The following is a 24,986-nucleotide window of genomic DNA, read 5'->3' on the forward strand; positions in this document are numbered from 1 at the left end:
CCTTTCGATTTTCCACCCAATCTTTGGTTCCAGGGTTTTCCCCCGGTACCTTTGTGAGGAGGATGGACAAAGATAGCGATCACTGCTTGCAGAGGCAATGAAGTAACTGTTTCAAAGTCATGCATTCTTTATTAATTCATCACACAAATAGGGAGATAACTGCCAAGGTAGCCCGGAAGGGTTGGGGGAGGAGGGAAGCACCAGGTGGGGTGGTGGAGGAGGGAAGGACAAGACCACACTGCACTTCAAAACTTATTCAATGCCAGCCTTCTGTTGCTTGGGCAGTCCTCTGGGGTGGAGTGGTTGGGTGCCCAGAGGGGGCCTCCTCCCCGCGTTCTTGGGCGTCTGGGTGTGGAAGCTATGGAACTTGAGGAGGAGGGCAGATGGTTACACAGGGGCTGCAGTGTTGGTCTGTGCTCCTGCTGCCTTTCCTGCAGCTCCACCAGATGCTGGAGGTATCGGTTTGATCCCCCAGTAGCCTCAGCATTGCATCCTGCCATCTCTCATCTTGCTCCCGCCACCTCTCATCTCGCTCGTCCCTCCTGTCCTTGTGTTCATTTTCTGTTTTCCTGGACTCTGATATTGTTTGCCTCCATGCATTCTGCTGAGCTCTTTCAGTGCGGGAATACTGCATGAGCTCAGAGAACATTTCATCGCGAGTGCGTTTTTTTTCGCCTTCTTATCTGCGCTAGCCTCTGGGACGGAGATGATAGGGGGAGCATTGAAACATTTGCAGTTGCGGGAGGAAAAAAGGGAGAGTAGTATTTAAGAAGACATATTTTAGAGAACAATGGGTAGGCTCCTTCACGCTGAACCAAGCTGTTACTATTACCTAGCACGTGTGCTTTCGCTACAAGGTTGCATTTTGCCTCTTATATTGAGGGCCTGCCGGTTTGGTGTGTGAGATCACGCATGCAGGGCCGGGCAACAGGATTTGGCTTGCAGGCAGCCATGATAAGCCACAGTCTTTCGGCTTCTTCAACCTTCATTACACTGAACTGTCACTTTGCTTCTGTGGAGGCAGAAGATCTGGCAGCAGGCTGGAAAAAGGGGTGTGGCTAGCACAATCTAGGCAACAGTTTGAACTGCAGACAAGAGGGGAATAGTCCATAAATATCAGAATTGTGGGAGATTCTGGGGAGAGTGGGCAATTAAACATGGTAAGACTGTAGTAGTATATATGAGGAGAGTAATAAAAAAGGAGGCAACCATGAAATGTTGTGGCCTTTTGGATGTACATCTACTTGCAGTGGTATATTGGGCATGTATTTTCCCAAAATAGGTGTATTGCTGAGGAATACACAGTTGCTCTTGTGGGTTATTTAATAGAAATGTAAAACCCGGCATCATGTTTAAAAATAAAACTTGTAAAAAGGCAAAGTTCTTGGTAAAGATTCTCCAAAATCGTATACTTATATATATGTCTTCAGATACAATATGAAACATATTAATATTTGATACCCAAGTTTTCTTTATAATATTTCAGTTCCATTAGTGAGTGATTCTTGAGAGCTGGGTAATTATAACTATGTGCCTAATGAAATAATCTTCTGATTGCACAAGAGGATATTTTGATGATAGAAAAGTTTACTGAAACCTATTGCAATTATGAAATGAAAATAATTATTTTCTTTATTTTAGTCTTTGGGTATTACATTTTCCGTGGTGCAAACTCACAGAAAAATGCATTTCGGAGGAATCCAAACGATCCCAAATTGGCTCGTAAGTATCTTTTGGCTAACTTAATGTTCAATTTTTTACTACTGTCCATACAATATCTCTCAATTATGTACTCTTTACATGCATTTTAAACGTTATTTTATATCCTACTTTCTGTACGCAGACTTGAAATGTATTCCCACTGCAGCTGGAAAAAGTCTTCTAGTCACAGGCTGGTGGGGCTTGGTTCGTCATCCTAACTATCTAGGTGATATTATCATGGCTCTGGCTTGGTCCCTACCATGTGGTAAGATCCTGAAACTAAAGTGCTTGCTATTAAAAATTTGTGCATGTGTTTTGGCAACTGACTTCCATTTTCTAATTTGCCAATGATTATTTAAGACGCTAGACTGCCTGTAATTAACAGAAAGTTAAATTCAGTGGCGTAAGCCTGATTTGACATCTGGTGTCCCACTATATAACCCCTTTGAACCAGGTTTAGTTTTTGGATAAACTTCTGACTCCTCCTGCTCTCCCTATGCTCTTCTGGGGATGGCTGACTGGTGAGCCCCTTCTTCATTTGTTCATCCTGGGGCTGTCAGCTGGGCTATGATTTTTACAAATGGAGCTAGAGGAAGCACTTCTTCAGTAGGCAGGGTTTCCCGCTGCTTAGGGACAGGCATCACCAGATACGGGCAGGATCTCAAAACAGAGTACATCCAAATGAATTGATGTGAGAGCAAACACACATGAAGGGGGCTGTGTGTTGAACTCCTGTAGCTGAACATTATTTTTTTAAATTCTAAAGGTTATGCATTAGAATTAGGATGCAGCTAAAATTGAGCAAATCTTCCACTATTAAAAATGTTTCAGTTAAAAAAAAAAATCCAAACTTCAGAAAGTATGGAAATTCAACATTTAGCTTCAAATATAAATTATTTCAGCTTTTAAATATTTTGACTATAGTGAAGTTCACCTAAAGAGCACTGTCAGCAGTCTTTCTTACCTTAAATTTGGAGCTCTAGGTAGGGAGGATACTTCACCTTTGCATTTCCTTGCATTTTTATGCATCTCACAATACTATAATGTTCTCTCAATGCATTTTTCTGCCTGAATCTCCCTTTTGCTTTAGTCTACAGGAAGTGGCCATTTGTGAGCTTTAGTGCAAAATTACTCGCTTTAAGCATTGTAAAATTTGTCACATGTGTACATAAAACAGAGAGAGCAGGTTTACAAAACTAAAACATGCCTTCTTCCTTGTACCTGTCCTCCAAAAGCAAACTATTAGTCTGTAGTATAGACAAAACTGCCTGCAAAATGTGCCATAGCAGTCTTGGTATATCCTAATATTGAGCGCTAGCTAACAAGGTGTTCAGCGCTGTACAAATAGATGCAATCTCTTTGAAGATGCTCACAGGCCAGAGCAGGCACATGCCATACAGTTCGGTATAGATAAGATGTTGTGTTTTGTATAATGTTTGACCGTATGGTTGGAACCCAATACCTGTATCATGACTTGTATTTCAAGGTTTTTACTCTAACTCTGAATACCAGCATATTTTTCTGAGTTTTGCTATATGTACAGTGACTTTCCAACTGTGTTCTACAGGTTTTAATCATATTTTGCCATATTTCTACATGATTTATTTCACCTGCTTGCTTATTCATCGAGAAGCTCGTGATGAACATCAGTGTAAGAAAAAATATGGCCTGGCATGGGAAAGATACTGTCAACGTGTACCATACCGTATATTTCCTTACATCTACTAAGGTACTCCAGGAACTTGGGTTGCAAACTAAGTCTGCAGTTCTAGATTCTTTGCAAATAAAAACGTGCCCCATACCTTTGCACTTGGTCTTTTTGTTTAATTTTTAGGCTTTTCTTAAAGATGTGATCAAACGATGTAGTGAACAAACAAATATGATTATTAGACATAATTTCTCCAAATATTTACCAACTAGTCATTTTAAGCTTCACAGTGTGTTCAATTAGAATAAACCAGTTACCTTGTGATGTATGAATAAGTAAAAGATAAGCAAATAGACAGTTCACAGAACTCACATACTTAACTGACTTTCAGTATTACCCCCTGAAAAAATGTGCTCCTCCCCTCCCCCCCCCCAAACAAAAAACAACAACTGTAGGCTGTAAGGTTTTGGGGTTTACTACCCAATCAAAATTGTAAGGTTTTGTAAGTTTCTTTTTATTCATGATTACCCAATTTTTCAAGTTAAACTTTAATCTACTGAGTTTATATTTTTTAGAAAAAGTTCATTTAATTGAGCACTGTGATGTGATGTATGTTTTTGTTATATTAAGGGAATAAGATTTCCATCCAGCTCATTTTTCTTCGATCACTTGCTGGTTCCCAGCGGTGAGGAGCTAAAAAACATAGTCCTGCATTCAGTGATAAATGGAAGGTATTATAAGGTGTGGTGTGTAGTACACACTCTGAAGTAAAATAGCTATAGTGTGTTTGCTCTGAATTTTGTAAAATAGCTCTTAATGTACCATAGGATCCATTGACTGTATTATAAAACCTTCACGTTTTTGCTGTACAGTGTTTGAGAATGTGAGATACAATAGCTTTTTTAGGAACAGGGAGAAACTAAAACCATTTCCAGTATTTTTTAAAAAAAATGTTCTTAAGGATTTTGTAAAGTAATGTATTGATTGTCTCGAAAATTAATTGAAGTGTTCATTTAAATATTGTTGACAAATTTTGCTATGAAAATGTAGAAAATATATTCAATCCAAAGTTTGTGAATCTGGCATTACTACTACCTCAAATGTAGGTTTTGCCTTTTATACTGTTGCAAATAGCTAAGTTTTTTCAATATTTCTATTTAAATCAATTTTTATGTGAATCTTTGTCACATTCTAATATATTTTTGTATATATTTGACTTTTTTTAACTAACATGTATATTTCTTAGCTACTTCTGTCAGTTATGTTCTTTATATCCCAAGAATGGAATTCTGTCCCACTGCAAAGGTTTAATTTTTATTTGATTAACTAAGTGGGTAATTTTTAATAAGACTGAGTGAGTGCTGAAGTAATTTTGCATTAATGAACCTTGGGGAACTAGTTTTATCCTGCTTGTCTTTCAGTTGGTAGCTTTTTCCAGATACTAAAATTTAGTTAGTCATTGGTCTTGAATTTTAATTGCACTGTGGAGGGAAATTAGGTACTCCATAGTCAGGGTTTCTATCAAACTACAAATTTTAAAAATGTTGAATAGTTGGATTTTTTAAAAATAGTGATAATTGAAAAGCTAGTGTTTTTGGTTTTTTTTAAATGCACTGAGAGTCCTTTTAGTGAATATAGCATAACTTGTTCAACATGATCATGACAGCTTCAGCAGGTCCATGTGGTTGCTGTTGTTAGGAGAATATTTTAACACCAAATATTTTGATTCTTGGAAAAAACATGTGGTTACAAGTACCACTCTTTTTAATGAGGTTAAATTATGCTACTGAAAAATAAACTAGCAACCTTTCTACAGTCTGCATGCTGTTCCTCAGAGACATGGGTATATATCAACTGCAATTTGTTCTGTATGCTCATATTTTTGATGTAAATTTGATTCTTAAGTAGAATTTTATACAACCAACCAACCTGTAAACTGAAATAAAATTGTTTTTAAAAGTGGTAGAGTGCAAATTTTGATCACTTATTTAATTGCATTTTTAAGAAAACCGTGCCAGCTGAATCTTCATTTGTATAATACCTAAAGAGAAACAAAATTTCAAATGAGATGTTTTATTTGCCAAAATTTTCTTGGCCTTCACTAATGGCAGCACTTATCCTCTATCAGCAAGTTTTTGGACATTTTAAGCAAAGTTATTTAAACAATCCTCTTCACATTTTTGGTTTAATCAGGAGTAATCCACACTTGTTACAAATGTATCTTCACGCTGTGAGAGGCACCTACCACATTAGTTTGCTTGGTTAATCTCACCCAGCCCCAGCTAATGCTGTGCTGTTTTATGTAGGGGTGGGAATGAGATTTTTCTAACATAATGGGGAGGCTGTCCATGAAATAGTGCCTTTAATTTTCTCTGCAATGGTAAGATGTCCTTGCAAGAGAAGACAAGAGGCCCAGCCCTTGAATGTTGGTCAGCCTGCTGTTGGGTAAGAAGAATCTGGTACCTAATTCTGTCTCCTCCTGTATGCTTTGGGATGGGGAGCAGTGTTAGGTTTACATGTACTCTTAATATATGTTGGGACAAAGTTTTAATTTTTGTGCATCATCAGTGTAAGTAACTAAATTCTATTTGCAGTCTTTTTCTCATGATGGTGCAGAGGCTAAAATGTACATTAATATTCATATACATTTTGTTGAAGTGAAAAAGATCTTCATACCAGATCAGTGGTAAATATAATCTGGCTGCTCTTTTTAAACCTGGCAAAACTGGAATGCACAAGAGCAATTGAAGTAGTAGTTTCTAATCAGTTATAACACGAAGATTATCCCTGTCATTTTGAAGTGGGCTCTGATAACTCCACGCTAGCTGCCACACTTTGGTAAAATACTTAAATTACCAGGGATGGAAGTGAGGAATACACTTTTAATACTATCTAAAAGGTCTTCTCATTGGAGCGGTTAACAACTGTGTTCTTTAAACTTAAATCACAGTGCTACTTAGAATGCTTTACTTTTCTGTCTAGCCTATAGAGAGATGGTGCGTAGTTACAGAATTTAAACACACTACTTCATATGCATAATCAGATACCAGGGAGGTAAGTGAATGGATAAAACCAAAGCAGGAGGAAAGTATATGTTGTACATCAAACTACAGATTTTTAAATAAGATTTATTTAACCCAAGGAGTGTGGAAGGTACTACATTATCTTGATAGTATTTGTACAGCAACTAGCTGTCTGACTGCTATTAGTCCTAATGCTTTTGAAACCACTACACTCCCCAGTCTTAGTTGTACAGCAGATAAGATGTGGTTTCATGAACAATAAATGGTGGTGTTTTTTTTCTCTTCTTCCAATTTATCAGTCATCCAGTTGGCACAGCATTGCAACCCCTCTTGTAACCCAGTGACTGGAAGTTCTCATGGTTGGTAGACTAACTGTTGTTATGAAGTTAGTGGACAGACCTGTAGATAACAATATTCCAGCTCTTTGAGGAGTCCGATAAAGTGGACATTCATAATGCATTAGTTCTCTTTGTTCCTCATCTGGACATGTGTGCCTTGCTTGGATAATCTAAAAATTATAATCCAGACACAACAGGATTGTTTAATACCAGGTACATAGTTAAACCAAATGAAAATGTACCCCAACAATTTTTGGTTAGGGGATCTAGTCCTATTTTCACTACATTAGAAACTAAATCTTGCCTTTTCCTTAGCTGACTCAGGGATCAGCTCCAATTCTTATTCATACAAAATTTCCACTCAGCACAGTGCATCTTGCCCAAGTAAGAACTACAGATAGAGGCCATTGGTATTTCCATGGGCAGCCCAAAGTGATGGCTATGCCATCTACAAACAAATCTGACTTTTATGCTAACAGATGGCAAAACCTACATCTGAAGTTAGCTCTCACCTGCTGTGGTAAAAACACTATTTCAGGGAGTGGATAAAATCGGTCATGAAGAAAGGGTTCTTCCAGCACATGTGTTGTAGGGCTCCATCGTGCACCATCTATATATAAACCAAAAACTAGAACACCATTTTCAGGTGGGGAAGATCCCTATGATTAGAGAGAGAGAGAAATACTTGGATTATATATCGTGAGGTAGAGAACAAGACTTTGCTTTTTGGCATCCTTAAGGATGCTGCTGGTAAAGACTTATTAAAGAACATCAGTCATGAAGTATTTTTACATTTATTGGTAATGTTCAGGCACCTATCATTTAATGAGACATCACATGCTAAAAGGGACAAATTAGTCTTCAGTACTCTCATTTTAAAGGTCAGACTCCATATCACAGTAACTTTTTGTAAAGGATAAAGTAACAGACACTATTGCTAAGGAATTTACCTCCCTTTTTGTACATCTGGCCCCTGTACACCTAGAGTGAGTGAAAATTTTCCAGCTGCATGGTGGTTGGCAGCCTGAAGATGGCATACTCTAAACATAAAATATACTCACCATTAAAGGAAGTTGGAATGCCAAATCCAGGCACGGTGGGTATAGTCCAGCGTGAAGAAGGAAAACAAGTTCAAGCAGGAAAGGTCCATGGTTATTTTTTTAATTTATGTGAAAGCAGAGGGGAGCAGGGTGTTTGTGCACAGCTTGATAGTTCCAAGTCATAACAACTCTATATAACAACATACTAGTAGTTTTGGTAGCTGCTTATTCTTGTTTTAATGGGGACTGTAAGGTCTTCAGGGAAGGGACTGTCTCTTTGTTTTCACGGTGCTATCACAATGGGGGCCCCCAGGGTATTACTATGAGGTGGGGCTGTCAAGTGATTAAAAAAATTAATTGCACTGTTAATCATTTATTTAAATAGTTTTGGATGTGTGTATTCTGTGTTGTAAGTGAAATCAATATATTTGAAAATGTAGCAAAGTGTAATTAAAAATAAATACAAAGTGAGCACTGTACAAATATTTGCACTTTAAAAAACAAAAAAAATAGTATTTTTCAATTCACCTAATACAAGGACAGTAGATCAATCTCTATCATAAAAGTTAAACTATGTTAAAAAAACCCTCCATTCACAAACAAAACAATGTAAAACTTTAGAGCCGACAAGTCCACTCAGTCCTACTTGTTGCGCCAATTGCTCAGACAAACAAGTTTGCATGAGATAACGTTGCCCGTTCACAATATCACCTGAAAGTGAGAACAGGCCTTCGCATGGCATTGTTGTAGCCAGTGTCACAAGATATTTATGTACCAGATGCACTAAAGATTCATACATCCCTTCAACCACCATTCAAGAGGACATAAGTCCATGCTGATAAGGGGTTATGCTCGATAACCATCCAAAGCAGTGCAGACCGACTCATGCTTATTTTCATCATCTGAGTCAGATGCCACCAGCAGAAGGTTGATTTTCTTTTTTGGTGGTTTGGGTTCTGTAGTTTTCTGAATCGGAGTGTTGCTCTTTTAAGGCTTCTGAAAGCATGCTCCACACCTCGTCCCTCTCATATTTTGAAGGCACTTCAGATTCTTACACCCTGGGTCCAGTGCTGTAGCTATCTTTAGAAATCTCACATTGGTACCTTCTTTGTGTTTTGTCAAATCTTCAATGAAAATGTTATTAAATGAACATGTGCTGGGTCATCATCCAAGACTGCTATAACATGAAATATATGGCAGAATGCGAGTAAAACAGAGCAGGAGACGTACAATTCTCCCCCCAGGAGATTAGTTACATATTTAATATAATCCATTTTTTTTTTTAAAATGAGCATGGAAATATGTCCTCTGGAATGGTGGCCGAAGCATGAAAGGGCATATGAATGTTTAGCACATTGGCACGTAAACACCTTGCAATGTCGGATACAAAAGTGTCATGCGAACGCCTGTTCTCACTTTCAGGTGTCGTAATTAAGAGTGGGCAGCATTATCTCCCATAAATGTAAACAAACTTGTTTGCCTTAGCAATTTGCTGAACGAGACTTGTAGGAGGCTCTACATTCTTTTGTTTTTGAGTGCATTTCTGTAACAAAAAAACAATTACATTTGTAAATTGCACTTTCATGATAAAGAGATTGCACTACAATACTTGTAGAGGGGAATCGAAAAATACCATTTCTTTTGTTTGCCATTTTTACAGTGCAAATATTTGTAATAAAAATAACAATATAAAGTGAGCATTGTCTACTTTGTATACTGTGTTGTAATTGAAATCAATATTTGAAAATGTAGAAAAAAACCAAAAATATTTAATAAATTTCAGTTGATATTCTGTTGTTTAACAGTGCAATTTAAACTGTGATTAATTGTGATTAAGCAGATTAACTGCGATTACCTACCTCAAGGTAATACCTTGTTAGAGCTGCCAATTTAGGGTTTAGTAAATAAGACCATAATCCTTGGAGAGGACTTGTTCTTAATAAATTGCAAAGTATATTGCTCTAGTACTCACTGCTCCTTACCCACTTACAACCCCAAATACTGATATCTATGCCCCCTCTATCCAAGACAGTAAAGAGGTGCTATCCCTTAATTTCCTTGCCTTCTGTCTCTCATGGCTGCGTTTCCATTCTCAAAATTTTGTTGGTGTCTGCTGTCAGAAATGCACTCCTAATTGCTGGCCTGGCCTCAATGTGAGGGTCCAGCTGGGACCTACTAGCAGAGCAGCCGTGGGCATGTTCTGTATATACTGAGGTTAAGAGCCCTTCAGTCTTGTACTCTGCCTCTGAAAGCCCTCTCTGTATAGGTACTAGCAATAGTCAATCTTCTAAGTATGAGTTGGAAATAAACAGAAATGAAAAAGTTTTACTTCTGATTTTCTGCTGATGAATTGTAACCACCAAAATGGGACAGAGGGCAGGGTGGTATTTTCTAGTTCACTACATATTCAAAGCATCATGGTGTTTGACTCAAGTTTTATGAATATGAGTATAATGTTAGTGGTTTAGGAACAACTTAAAGCAAGGACAACTTAAATATGGGAGGAGGGGGTGGAGAATGAGCAATAGCCCGCAGGCAAGGATGTCTAAAAAACCCCTGTTTTAGAACTGACCTTGGTCCCTACCGCATTTAGTTTGGCTTCTAGCTGCCGTTACGGCCCTTACCTTAAAAGCAGTTTGTATTATATTTTGTTTTCTTTTGACATCTCTGAGGTTGCAGTCTTCATCGTGGATCGTAGGAAGCAGTCTATGGGCAAAAGTTAGAGAATCCACTGAGATTCCATTTTGACGAGCATAGTTCTGCAGCACAGCAGTAAGAAACCCTGCAGGAATAAAATACAAACCAACCTAGTATCAAAACACTAAGTGTATTTAAGAACAGAGCCAAGTTTATTCTGAAGCCCACGTTTGCTATGCCATCCCAAACTCAAAATGCTCTGAAAACTGGCATATCATTCCATGAGTGCCATCTCTCAGTGACTTTCAAGTTAAAGCTACTCTGTAATGTAAATATGCAGTAGTGACAAGTAGAGTCTCTCACTCCCTTCACTCCCCGCCCTGAATTTGAAAGTCAAGGTTTTTGTTTTTTTGTTTTTTTTAAACAATTAAAATTTGTTGTTAATACATGATCCAGAACAGCATCCAGCTCAGTACTAGACCTGTGCTCTCTGCAAGAGTAAAAAAAATAACAAAAATGTAATCTGGGTTAAATGCAGAAAGGGATTTAGGCATCACAATACCTAACCTTTAAGGACCCTGCCACTGTGTTGAATCATCATCTCCAAGGTGGCCATCCAGGCTCTCTATACAAAACAGGGAAGCTAGCCACTAAGAAATACTGAGGAGAGGACTGGGACTTTGGCAGGGCCTAGTGTCAGCTTGGGCTTCACATCCATGAACCCATACCTGGATTTAGGGCTGACCTGGCTTAGGTGCCTTTCTCAATGCTACACTGATTCAGGCAGGTTGGAGATTTCATTGTGGGTGAGTGCTCTAGTAAGTTGGATACAGACATGCACAAACCATCCAGACAGGAAAATTCTTGTTCCTAGCTGTTTGCTGGGGCCTGGGGAATGCTTAGTTTGAGACTCCCACCAGGGCTTGGGCATGAACAACTTGGCAGATTGTGCCCATCAGCACAAATTTTAGGTGCCTTGGGAACTCTGCTGGCAGAAACTGTGTGTGTGTGTGTGTGTGTGTGTGTGTGTGCGCGCGCAGACGGGGCGGGGGGGTGGTTCTGAGCATCTCAGTGGTGCCTGAATGTTGGCTGTCAGGGCCTAACGTGGCAGTTAGGCACCTAAAGGCCTTTGTGGAGCTAACCCATAGCTTCTTAGCTGCGCACATCTGGAATCGGCTCTTTTTACTTAGTGACAAAGCCACAATGCACCTAACTGCCACTTTAAGATCAATATTTAGCGCCTCAAAACCCCAGTTCACCTGCTGCCTAACTCTATAGGCATGTAAAGTCCTCTTGGCATCTAAATTTCTGCCAGTGGGCATACACAAAACTGTTTAAGTCCTGTTCATGCAGTGCTGAAGCTGGAGCCCCACCGCCCAGGGCTGAACTGAAGTCGTGGAGCTCTCATAAAGTCACAGGCTCCGTGACAGATTCATAGTCTTATGACTGGCTGCCTTATGCAGCTGCCGCTAGGTGGCAGAGGACACCTAAACATTAGGCATTGTAATGCTGATGCTAAGGCCCCCTTTTTGGATCTAGCCCTAAGTTTTTACACAATGAATTTGCTGAGTAGAACTAAATCGTGATGTTTTAACTGAAGAGGTTTATTCACTGTGATATCCTCATAAGACCCACACATTTTTTTTCCCGAGAGTCCCAACACACACACGTCACATAATGTTAGACACTCCATCTAAAAATCGCAGGTATCAACACTGAGCAGTTCCAAGTTCAGTTCATTTTCATAATGAGGCCTTTGGAAATAATGTATTAACAATTTCTTAAAACCAATAGGGGCATTTATTCCATCCCCTTAAACCTTCCTCCCACAGTCAATGTTTTTTCCAGTCATTTTAAACTTCAACTTGTGTGAGGGGGCGCAGGTGCAATATGCAGTGAAAAAAGTGCTGATGCCATAATACTACAGTGTAATAACCAAATAGCCCTGGCTTTTGTTGGCAGTTAATTCAGTTTCGGATGCCACCATGAGCGGTCATCATTTAATCAGTAAATGAAAAATGACAAAGGTTATATGGCTAAGCTGTGCAATACCATTTTGGAAGCATAAAAATATAAAGTGCACACAGAAAGAGGATCCACATGGATAGCCAATACTGCTATATAATCTGCAGCCTTATTTTTATGATCTATATTATGCACGCAGCCTTTGACTGCCTTCAAAATAATCTTTGCTGAAAAGTAACAGCGTAATCCAGGTTTCAGAGTAACAGCCGTGTTAGTCTGTATTCACAAAAAGAAAAGGAGTACTTGTGGCACCTTAGAGACTAACTAATTTATTTGAGCATGAGCTTTCGTGAGCTACAGCTCACTTCATCGGATGCATACCGTGGAAACTGCAGAAGACATTATATACACAGAGATTATACACACAGATTATATACACAGACATTATATACACTGTGTATATAATGTCTTCAGTTTCCACGGTATGCATCCGATGAAGTGAGCTGTAGCTCACGAAAGCTTATGCTCAAATAAATTGGTTAGTCTCTAAGGTGCCACAAGTACTCCTTTTCTTTTAGTGTAATCCAGGCAGATTTAAGGAAGCATCAACTGGCCAATCTTTTCCAAAATAATAATGTCTTCTGATTTAATTATTAATGAGGCGAGCAGCATTGAAACTAAGTGGTCAGCCAAAAATGAAGATATAAATTAAATCAAAACTAAGTATTAACTGAATATAGATTGGGAAACAGCCCAAGTTTTGGTATGATTTTCTGCAAAAACAGAAGACCGATTGCCCTGAAAAGGAAGAATCAGTTGCCTGCCTCTAAGACATGAAACTCCCCCATCCCCCAGTTCCAAGACTGAGAGAGCAGAAGATTTGAGAAGAAAAAATTACAAATCACTATTCATTATTGATGACTGCCTATTTACTAGTGTACCTTGTGGGAAAAAAAACCCTGAAAGCCAGAAGCGACTGGGATTTCCCTGAATGCTGTTGGTGGATATGTTGGGCCTATCGCCAGTCGGTGATGAAAATGAGATCCCAGATGTTTTGGCTTGTTTCTGAAGCATCATTAAGCTGTTATACCTGTTTTTTTAAAAGAGTGTAATAAATGCTTAAGCAGGTTTTTTTAACGTTCAGCCCCCCTCAAAAAAACCCTCAAACCCTAGCTCACTTGTTTGAAAACAATCTTTCATCATCATTATTCTTAAAGGCATATGAATTCCCTAGCAAATTTTCTAAACGTCTTTAGCTAAAACACATAAAAATTAGCAAATTAATGGCTGAATGCAACTAGTAAGATCACAGCAAATCATATTATTAAATCAATGCTATTTAAGAGCAGACAACTGTGAATTAAATTTGGCGCTTTGGTGAGCTCTTGTGACTGATACAATGTATTTTATTCAAACAACACTATTCAATTCACATATGGGAGAGAAAGCTAGTTACCTCAAAGTGACGCCAGAGCCTTTCATCTTAAATATTATATAAGGTACGAGCCAAAATTTGCTCTCCTTATTTATGTGAATAATTTCATTGGTAAATAGCTGCTCATGTGACAAAGTCAAGGAGGATTTAACTACCCATGTCTAACGTGACAATGCAATGACTATTTATTATTTACATGAAATGAGATGGTGCTCTCAGTCCAGTACTGGACAAGTGTCTAGAGATCACAAAATCCTTACCACCACTTGCTACTTGTCTGAGCAGGGGGACAATGTATTGCATAGAAAGGGAGACTGACCTTTTGCAGACAAAGCTGGGGGTCAGAAGCTTGCATTTTTGCTGCCTATATTGAACCTGTTCTCTAGCTAAACAGAGGACTTTACTCTCTGGAGCTGGCAATCCAGCACCTTTCAACATCAGTGAACATTCAATAAAATTAAAAGAAAATCATGGTCAAACCAAGTATTGACTGGCTGTGATGTTAAAGAGAATTGTCTGTAAGGGTCACTCTTCAAGCAAAATGGATCATATAAGAATTTTTTTTTAAAAAGAATAAGATATATCTAAAGTTTAAAAATCTTTACATGTAAACAATGCTCAAAACATTCTGTGTTGTTTAGTATGAAGACTTTTAAACTTCCACACACATAGATTCTGTTTAGATATTTTCTACGTTATCCTAGATTTTTAACCTAATTATAAATCACACTATAAAAATAACAAGGAGTCCGGTGGCACCTTAAAGAGTAACAGATTTATTTGGGCATAAGCTTTCGTGGGTAAAAAACTACTTCTTCAGATGCATGGAGTGAAAATTACAGATGCAGGCATTATATACTGACACATGAAGAGAAGGGAGTTACTTCACAAGTGGAGAACCAGTGATGACAGGGCCAATTTGATCAGGGTGGGTGTAGTCCACTCCCAATAATAGATGAGGAGGTGTCAATTCCAGGAGAGGCAAACCTGCTTTTGTAATGAGCCAGCCACTCCCAGTCCCTATTCAAGCCCAAATTAATGGTGTTAAATTTGCAAATGAATTTTAGTTCTGCTGTTTCTCTTTGAAATCTGTTTCTGAAGTTTTTTTTGTTCAAGTACAGCTACTTTTAAATCTGTTATAGAATGTCCAGAAAGATTGAAGTATTTTCCTACTGGCTTTTGTATGTTACCATTCCTGATGTCTGATTTGTGCTTGAATAGGGACTATTTTACTCATCTTGACAATTTGAGTCTCTCCTTGTTTTAATACACTTCCTCAAGTTGCATGAGATTCTATGCGGTGCCTATTCTCCTTTACTTTTCAGTCTTCTCTAGGTCTTTCCCCTCAAAATGCTTTAGTCTCTCCCATCTTTAAAAAACCTTCACCTTTAATCCCATTTGGTTCTTCAACTACCAACCTCTCTCTCTTTCATCTGTAAGTTCATTGAACACAATGCTTACAATTGCTGTCTGCAGTTACTCTCCTCCAATCTATTCTAGAAGTATTCCAGTCTGGTTTCTGCCCCTTTCTACTCAACTGAAACTGCTCTCACCAAAATTTCTAATGACCTCTTCTCAGCAAAGCTCAGATCCAATACTCTAATCTCAACCTCCTTAGCCTGTCAGCCACCTTCGCCACAGGCAACCATGCTCTTCTTAAAATCTTGTACTTCTGTGACTCTGTACTCTTCTGGTTCTCCTCCTTCCTCTCTAATTATGCTTTCAGCATGTTCTTCAGACAAGCTTCCTCATCTCCCCATCAGCTTTCTGGGGGGAGTTCCTCAGAGTGTGTCCTTGGTCCTCTTCCTTATAATATGGCCTTTTCTATCAATCCACATAGATAAAACTCTCATCAAGGTTCTCATTATCTCATGTCTCAATTACCTGCAATATACTTTTCTCTGTCCTTGACAAATACAAACTTGTCCCGCTCATATCCATTCAGAATGTTGCCGCAAAGATAGTTTCCTTAGCCCATCACTTAGCATGTCACCCCTTTCTTTGTATCTCTCTACAGCAGTGGTGGGCAACCTGCGGCACGCAGGTGGCCCGTCAGGGTAATCTGCTGGCAGGCCGAGAGACAGTTTGTTTACATTGACTGGCTGCCCGCAGCTCCCAGTGGCTGCGGTTTGCCGTTCCCGGCCAATGGGCACTGCAGGAAGTGATGCAGGCTGCAGGGACATGCTGGCTGCCGTTTCCTGCAGCTCCCATTGGCTGGGAACACGAGCCGCGACCATTTGCAGCTGCGGACGGTCAATGTAAACAAACTGTCTTGCGGCCTGCCAGCGGATTACCCTGATGAGCCGCATGCAGCCCACGGGCTGCAGTTTGCCCACCACTACTCTACTGGCTCCTTCGTCTCTGTTGTATGAAACATAAGCTACTTGTCTTCACTTTCAAGGGCCTTCACAGCCTATCCCCACCCTACCTATCATCTCATTCAGTATTGAAAGGTCAATTCCTGCCTGTGATAGGTCCATAATGTCAACCTCCATTGCCCACTTGTTAAATTTTCAAACAAGCACCTTTGTGCTTTCTCTCATAGTGCCCCCCACTCCTGGGAAAAGCTCCCATAAACATTTGCAAAACTAATTCTCTATCCTTCTAAACCCTACTTAAAACTCTCCTTTGCCGTGAGGTCTACAAAAAAATTGACAACAGCTGTGCTGAGACTACAGCCTATCATGCTGACCGATATTATCTCATATTTTTCTTGTACTCCCCCCTTCAGTTTATCTGTATCCATCTGTTATCTCTTGTCTTAGACTGTATGCTCTTTGGGGTATGGACTGTCTTTTTGTTGTGTTTGTACAGCACCTATCACAATGGGGTCCTGGCCCATGACTTTAGCTCCTAGGCACTATGATAACAGAAATAATAATTCATAATACAGCATAACCACCCTTTGTGCCTTTGTGAATCAAGGCAGCTCTAGAGAGTGGGGGGGACCTACCTAAATTATGTTAGCCTCTCTGAGCTGCCCTATGGCAGCAGCACTACCCAGAATCTTCACAGCACTACATGCTGTGGCCCAACCCTGACACACTCCTCATATCCCCAGTCATGCCTCCTATCCTAGGGGGTACTCAGGAGGAGAGCCGGTGGGGGGTCCATGTCACCCAAAGTATTTGGTTTAGAGTTCCAGCTAGAATTTTAATTTGATTACGGTTTTCTCCTTTACCTCTACTATTTATTTTTTTCATGTTTCACTTTACCTTAACTGTATATAGGTGATGACCTGGTTTGCCCAGGTTGCAAAGAAATTCACTCGTAGAATAAGGTCATCAATCCATGATCCCAAAGACTTATTTGATATATAGGAATGTAGCTGGTGCAAATGACAGAAAAGCAGAATCTCATTAAATACCACTACAATATCAAATACAGCCAGTTTATAAACTGGAACTGTTATCAATGAGTCTGCAGAAGGGAATCAGCGCATGAGAGGTAGAAAGGGACAAATTGTAGATTAAAAGCCTTTGAAAGAACACTCAGAAACAACTCTCAGACTTTTGATAGTGCTCACTATGAAATGCCCTTTAATCTCCTGTAACGGATTTCACTCTATGGACTTTCCAAAGTGTCAAATTAAATAAGAGTCAAAATCTGACAAAATACTAAAATTCAGAAAACACTTGCTCAAAAAGAAAACAAAAACAGAAATGCACAGCTTTTCCAAAACACACTTGTACTAGGGGTTTCCTCAAAAACCAAAGTGTCACATTAGATCAATCTGTCTAAGCATTTGTACTGTGATTATATCACCATGCTTTCTTTGTGCTCAACACACACATGTGAAAAGATCAGTTATGTCACTGAAGGTTCAAAAACCAGATCAACTTTGCAAAAAAATTGGAATTTTTTTCATTTCCCAGGATTTAAAAGTGGAACAATTTATTTTTTTCAAACTTTTTTGCAAAATATTTTTGAAATTTCAATTCCCCATTCCCTTTTCCCTTTATGCTAGTCAGTGCAATAAAATGAATGACATCAAGATTTTTAATTGGACTTTTCTTTTTCCATATCCTTTTTCCATTCTGCCTTTTCAAAGCTGCCTCAACTTTGGAAAATTTATGAAGTGACAAAAGGGAAAATGAAAATGTAACTCTAGTAAATGTCACTTTTTAAACTTTCTACAATTGTTGCAAAGTTACAGTGGCAGAGATAGAGAGGTTCATTCTTTGGTCACTTTGTGACTTTTCCAAAAAACAGCCAACCAACCACAAAACAAAGACAAAACCAACACTCCCCCGCTTACAAACAGCAAACACTCAAAAATAAAATAAAAAGACTTCTTAGCCATGAGTCATTATATTGCATTCAGTGGTAGAAAGGAAAAAGAAAAAAAGGGAAAAAATTTCACACCATTTTTTGGTTTAAAAAAAGGGCCACAATTTTAGACTAAAAATTCCCTCCCTCATTCTAGGGAGCTTCCTGAATTGAATCATCCTCTACTAAAAGCCTGTTTGGAAGAGTCCCTCAGTACTTAAGATCCATCTATTGATCTATCTATACCTGCACATGTAAACAAAGAGGCTTTAATCTTACCTGCCAGAACTCAGGCACCTTGGACTTCAAAACTGAGTTATAAAGTTCTTCTAACCCTGTGGTGAAGATAATCTCTCCTTTCATAACTTGTTGAAGTGAATGCAATGATATGGTTATTACAGACAATAAATGATTAAATCGGTCAATCTCCTGGCGAAGAACATTTAACAAAGCTGAATTGATAAAAGGATCATGTCCTGGTAAAGGAAAAAAGAGTAATATCAGATGGAGCTTTCCTCCCATAGAGAAGTGAGGAGGAGCTGCTCATTATCATGACATTCAAGTTTGCAAATATTGCCTTAGTTTCTCTCCTATGCTGAGTTAGGGACAAGCCACTTTGCACCATGTGAAGTAGTGGGAGAGAATTTAGGGCATTAACTTTATCAAAAGTCTTCTATCAGCAAACCGCAGGTTTGAAGTAAGATGCATAAATGACATTCAGAATGTCTGAGACATTTTTTGTCTCAATGCTTTGTGTTCCTCACTTAAATGAGGCAGGGAAATGGAAGATCAAGTTTTATTATAATTCAAGGTAATTTACTTCTCTTTTTCAGCAAAAAAGGAAAACCTCCTTTCTTTGTGTAGTCACTTTTGTGACTGTGGCTTCCACAGAACACAGTATCTGCAACACTGTCTGAGACCTAATATGTTGCTTAACATATTAGAGCAACAAGTGAATGTCAAATGTGCCAATTTCCAAGTTTATCAAAGTTCTCAAATCTAGATAGGAATTTGGTTTTCTTTCAGATTTTGAATTTCTCTTAACTATTAATAGTGCAAATCCTGTAATCTTTGCTCAATACTTAATCTTTACTTGGACAATACTACAACTGAAATTACTGGGAAGTTTGCCTGATTAAGGAGTAAATATGGACTTCAGTTTTGGGCCTTTTAAAAAATTATTATTCTCGTTGAAAAAATATGGATAAAATTATTAATATAGTCCAACAGCAACAGATCTAGAATTTATTTACTGTTCCGTTTTCTATTTTGTTAGACTCTTTCAGCCAAATCATTGCAGCAGATCAATGAGGCGAAGCTCAAATAACCTTGAAATACTTTGGGACTAAAACATAAGTGTGGACCCATAGGATTCTCAAATATGCCACAAGTATTTTACACGACATCTGTATTTTCTTTTGGGATTTCACATGCATGCACACATGAATCTAGAGCTAGATATGAGTCAGCCTTTGGTTAAAGCACTGACCAAATGTTTGAGCAATACAGATTAGAAAATTCCTCCCCAGATTAACATTAAAGAAAGGGAAGAATTCTCCATGTTTTTGGCATCCTATTGCACATCAAAAGCTAGAAAAAATTGACAGAGTCATAGGTAGATGTCTCCCTTATATTATATATTAGCACAAAGTAAGATAATATCCTAAAATTTGTTCAGGAGCATAACTGGTGATCGTGAGTTGCTGATCCACATAACCTAGGCTTATTCAACTAATGGCTCTGTAGAACTTTTTAGTTACAAGAAAGTTGATTTAACATTTCATCAAAGCTTGGAAAGAATGGTTACTTACCCTAACTGTGGTTTTGCAAGATGTGCTGTCCACACGTGCCCAATATGTGCAGAAACTGAGGGTGGTGTAGGAGATCTAAGCCTCTCCCTATATGGGTTCAGGGGCTGTATGCCCCCCATAGGTCCCAGTAGGGCCACTGAATGGGAAATGGCATAAGCAGTCACATCCATGGGGGGGGGGGGGGGGGGAGCATACCCTGGGTGTCAGCCCTGTGATGGGTTTTAGGCTGTATAGGTGGACCCAGAACTGTAGTAGATTGTGTTAGGATATAGATATTCAGGCCTGTCGGTAAAGGCCTGTACTCGAAGAACTTAGGTGTATTCTTATCACTTGGCTAGTTATAGAGGTATAAAAGAAAGAATCAAAATCACTGTCTGCCGGTGTAATGGCCTTCTCTTACTGTGACAGTCTGAGGCCCTGTTCTTAGGCTCAGGCCTTTGACTAAGCAGCAGAGGCAGCCATAAGCTGGGAAGCGACCGGTCACATCCTCATATTCCAAACTAGTCACATCGAAAGAAGGTGCTATTGGGCTGTTAGGAATACAATCCTGTCCTGATAATGCCTATCACCTCCAGAGAAAGGGAAGTGCCTAGAAGATGTAAAAGGAAACTTAGTCTGATAGCGTCCTGTCTGGCAAGAACTCACTTATCAATAGCTGGGATGTGAAATCCTTACTTCTGTATTGTTTTGTCATTATAGTTTCCACTTTGCTATTGTTTGTCTGTATAATCTCTGTCTGGTTCTGTGATTGTTCCTGTCTGCTGAATAATTAATATTGCTGGGTGTAAACTAATTAAGGTGGTGGGATATAATTGGTTACATAATCATGTTATAATATGTTAGGATTGGTTAGTTAAATTTCAGGAAAATGATAGGTTAAGGTATAGCAAAGCAGAACTCAAGTTTTACTATATAGTCTGCAGTCAATCAGGAAGTGAGTCGGTGGGGGGAGGGAATGGGAACAGCGAATGGGAGTGGGGAAATTGGAATCATCTTTGGCTAAAGGGGGAAATGGGAACAGGGAATGAGGGTAAGGAAATTAGAATCATGTTTGGCTAAGGGCAGGAATGGGAAGAGGGACACAGGTGTAAGGCTCTGTGGTGTCAGAGCTGGGAAGGGGGACACTAAGGAAGGAAACTGGAATCATGCTTGCTGGAAGTTCACCCCAATAAACATCGAATTGTTTGCACCTTTGGACTTCGGGTATTGTTGCTCTCTGTTCATGCGAGAAGGACCAGGGAAGTAAGTGGGTGAAGGAATAAGCCCTCTAACAGATTGAATAGGAGAGGAGTGCTGAGATGAGAAGACAACCTCCTCCTCAGTATCTTCTTCCTCACTGGAGAATGGAGGGGCCAGAGGTGAAGTGAGCTGACGCAGTGCCACGTGTACCAGGGAAACACTGGTACAGAAAAGACATGATTCAGGTGTTGATGAGACATGCAGGTAAGAAGTGTGGTGCCAATGGTTTCTGTACCAAGGTGGTCAGTGCCAACAGTGCTGTTGTAGTCGTGGTTGTCAGTGCTGGCCTCTGTGTGCTCTATGTTGTCGGGACAGGAGGTGGCACCATAACTTGGGCAGAACATCTTGGTGTGGCATCTTGAGGCAGCTCTGTCGGTGCTGTAGAGGAGGAGGTAGGTTTCTGTTTTCCCCCTGACTCCGAGCCTGCCCCCTTAGCGTCACTGGCTTTCACGGTACGCATGGCACCGGATGATCCCAGTGCCTCATAAGTACTCAGCCAGACTGGGGACTGCATCTTTTATTGCCTTGAGAGGAGAAGTTGAAGCCCTTTTCCTCACTGCCTTTTTGGAGGAGTGAGCCTTCCACTGTGAGCTAGATGAAGTTGCTGGGGAACACTCTCCGGGCGGTGGGGGTTCGGGGGAGTGTGCGGACCTGGATCAGATGCTGGGCACAGAGGCTTCTCCATTAACAGAAGTTTGAGACATAGGTCTCTATCTTTTCTGGTGTGAGGTTTCAGGTTAATGCAGTGAGAGCACTTCTGAGGAATGTGTGTCTCCCCTAGGCACCAGACACACCGAGTGTCTATCTGAGGCCGGGTCACCTCTCAGCAGGAAAGAATTTGTCCTGAGAACCTAAGAAAGATGGATTGAATGCTTCATCAGGGAACAAGGGGATATCTGGGAGGATAACAAAATGGAGGTTCTTTGAGAATACCTGCCCTCTTTCTATGTCCTTTAATGGAGTCATTTCTGGAGGTTCTGCTGGATTCCTTGGTGCCACCCAGGGTGGTGAGTGGGGGAAGGAAGGAGAGAAGTCTCTACTATGATCTGGAGAGGACAACGAAAATAGCAAACCTCCTCCAGGGGTAGAACAATCTTCTCTGGGGTATCAGGTCTACACAAAGGTGCCAGGTTAGATGGAGGCAGAGAAACAGGCTGCTTGGAGATGACATCTCTTAAGTACTGCAATAGAAGAGACTCCGGTACCAAACCTGTAGGTAGATTGGGCAGTACCATGAAAGCTTCAATGCAGAATTTACAGCACCAAAACATCTGGTGCTGAAAATGTCTGTTGGTAATGAGGAGGTTGTGATTGGTACCAGGGATGAGGTGCCAAAACTTTCAGTGCTGAAGATGCTGTTAGAACATATGGTGCCTACACCGTACCAGAGGCAGCATTGTCCTTAGGAGTGTTTGGTGTCACTTTTCTCTTCTATGCCAGGGCACTAGAATGGAACTCTGAATTGCAACTTTTGGTAGATGAGATTCAAGGAGAAGTTTTAAGTTTCTTACTTGGGGTTGGTGAGGGCTCCATAGGTGGGGGGCATGTTGTGAATGAGGAGAGAAACTGTGCAGTAGAATGTTAAAAACAGAGAAGGAATATTAAAATAAAAGATTAATTTGAGAAAATAAAAGTTTCTAATTAAACATTATGTAAACCGTTGTTCTGACCTTTAGCAGCTTTTGCAAGAGCAGCCCAAATGGGGCCTGACAGTAACCTTCCCAGTGTGGTTTTCATTTTGGAAGAATGTTCAGTTCCAGGCGTCAGTTCTGTATCTTGTTCCTCTACAGTGAGTGGCAGCTGCCTTAGAATGTCAGAAGCTATTTCCATTACTAATTCATCTTGGCTCTTTCCACCACTGGAAGGGGCAAAAAAAAAAAAAAAAAAGGTAAGATTTATAATTCTGGAATTGTCAGAGCTGGAGGGGTCCAACAGGAGATGATCTAATCTCCCCACTTCTAATTCTAAAATTTCTAGACCATCTCTAGCAGGTTTCTGTTGTTAGATGAGTGGATATGTTTGAAGAGTTAGGTTGTGGGGGATATTCCAAAAGAATGGTCCTTTCAGCATGACATTGGGGAAGAGTCAATGATCTATGCAGTAAGGCAGATTCCTGACAAAGCGGTATAAGTATTTTAAACTAGGAATTACAGATAAATAGCCAGTTCACTAAGCAAGTTAGTTACATGGACATTTGATCATTTTCCTAGTGGTTGTTTTATGGGAGCTAGAATATATTTGACTTGCACAATACACAAAGAACAGAATACTGTACCCATATAACACAAACAAACCAGCTGAGGGTTGGAATTTAGGTTACAATGATGCCTGTAAATCTAAAATACGGCCAGGAAGATACTCATTTTCTTTTCTAGGCAAGGTCTCTTTTACTATGCAGCAGATTAGATTTAATTAATGTGGCAAGGCCTCTGGAATTACACAGTAATACTTAACCCTGCAGAGAACACAACAGTTGGAAGGGAGGAGACTCCACCAAATAAAACACTGAAGGAAGAATTAGAGAACCAGGAAAGGAGAGAATCATGACAGCCAAGGGAGGAAAAGACTTGAGGAAGAATAGCATAGTTGACTATGTTAAAAGCAGCCAAGAATTTAAGGAGGATGAGAATATTTAAATGTATAGGCCCTGGGATTTGGCCATGAATAGGTCATTAGAGAGTTTGGTGACAGCAGTTTCAGTGAAGTGTACAGATCAGAATCCAGACTGCAGAGGGTCTAGGGATGGAACTGGAGGAGATGAAATCCATACAGCAGTTGAAGATGAGGCATTCAATGAGTTTTGAGATGAAGGAGAGAAGAAAGAATAATCAATAACTGCACAGGCAACATGAGGATCAAGGGTGGGTTTTTAAGACGGAGGAGACTAAAGTCTGTTTATATTGTGAGGGGCTTATGTCGGTGTAGTTAGGGCAATGAAGTGTCTGTGTAGATACTGCATTACTTACATCGGGTGTTGGCTACCTTGTCAATTTCACGGCTCCACTAGAGCTGTGAAATTGACAGGAAAGCCCAGCTCTCCAGCAGGGATGCTAGCAGGTCTCCGCTACAAGCCAGGTTGCCACCCAGGCTCCTGGCTTGGGCTGCCACCAGAGCTCCCGGCTGGGAGCCCTGCTGCCCCTGCTCCCCACTGGGAGCCCGGCTGCACCAAGACTCCTGGCAGGGAGCCTGGCTGCCCCCCTGGGTTCTTGGCTCCCCACTGGGAACATAGCAGCCAACCAGACTCCGGGCGTGGGATCTTCCTGCCAGGAGTCCAGCTGCCCCCCAGGCTCTCAGTTCCCCACTGGAAGCATGGCAGCTGACCAGACTCCAGATGCAGATCTCCCTGCCAGAGGTGAGAAGCCCCAGGGGGCAGCTGGGCGGGTAGCTACATATAGCTGAGAGCCCTGGCTCTCAGTCTTCCACATAGCCCCTTTTCAGTCGGTGGAAGTGCTCCTGGTGAGAACGCGCACCACCAACAAAAGGAGGGCAGTGTGGACATCAGCTACCGCAGTAGTTACTGAGGTGGCTGTAAGTCAACCTAACATAGGTTGACTTAAGACTGTAGTGTAGACATGCCCTAAGACCTGGTCTATACTAGGGAATTAGGTTGGCATAACTATGTCACCTAGGGGTGTGAAAAATCCACACCCCTGAGCGAGGCAGTTAAATCAACTTAACTCCCGGTTTAGACAGTGCTAGGTTGACAAGAGAATTCTCCCATTGACCTAGCAACTGCCTCCTGGGGAGCTGGATTATCTACACTGAGTGCTGGTCTACACTAGGAGTTGAGGTCGAATTTAGCAGCGTTAAATCGATTTAACCCTGCACCCGCCCACATGACGAAGCCCTTTTTTTCGACATAAAGGGCTCTTAAAATCGA

At 40.3% G+C, this 24,986-nt stretch overlaps 2 protein-coding genes across 3 annotated transcripts in view; one reads left to right on the forward strand and one right to left on the reverse strand.

The window, feature by feature from the left end:
• The window catches only part of LBR (lamin B receptor), a 49,544-nt gene extending 44,233 nt beyond the window's left edge, over nucleotides 1-5,311 (forward strand). For both annotated transcript variants that reach the window (XM_073338741.1, XM_073338743.1), the window contains exons 12-14: nucleotides 1,642-1,722; nucleotides 1,844-1,966; nucleotides 3,269-5,311. In XM_073338741.1, the coding sequence (XP_073194842.1) occupies nucleotides 1,642-1,722; nucleotides 1,844-1,966; nucleotides 3,269-3,429 (365 nt within the window). In that variant the 3' untranslated portion in view covers nucleotides 3,430-5,311. The remainder of the gene's footprint in view (nucleotides 1-1,641; nucleotides 1,723-1,843; nucleotides 1,967-3,268) is intronic.
• A 1,306-nt stretch (nucleotides 5,312-6,617) lies between these two features.
• Nucleotides 6,618-24,986, reverse strand: part of DNAH14 (dynein axonemal heavy chain 14) — a 454,489-nt gene continuing 436,120 nt past the window's right edge. Inside the window, 7 exon segments of the mRNA XM_073336702.1 lie at nucleotides 6,618-6,880; nucleotides 7,223-7,369; nucleotides 10,375-10,532; nucleotides 13,294-13,442; nucleotides 17,003-17,115; nucleotides 18,336-18,532; nucleotides 22,777-22,964. Coding sequence (XP_073192803.1) covers nucleotides 6,668-6,880; nucleotides 7,223-7,369; nucleotides 10,375-10,532; nucleotides 13,294-13,442; nucleotides 17,003-17,115; nucleotides 18,336-18,532; nucleotides 22,777-22,964 — 1,165 coding nt within the window. The 3' untranslated portion in view covers nucleotides 6,618-6,667.

Source organism: Lepidochelys kempii, chromosome 3 (assembly GCF_965140265.1).
Source record: "Lepidochelys kempii isolate rLepKem1 chromosome 3, rLepKem1.hap2, whole genome shotgun sequence".
Taxonomy (NCBI): Eukaryota; Metazoa; Chordata; order Testudines; family Cheloniidae; genus Lepidochelys; species Lepidochelys kempii.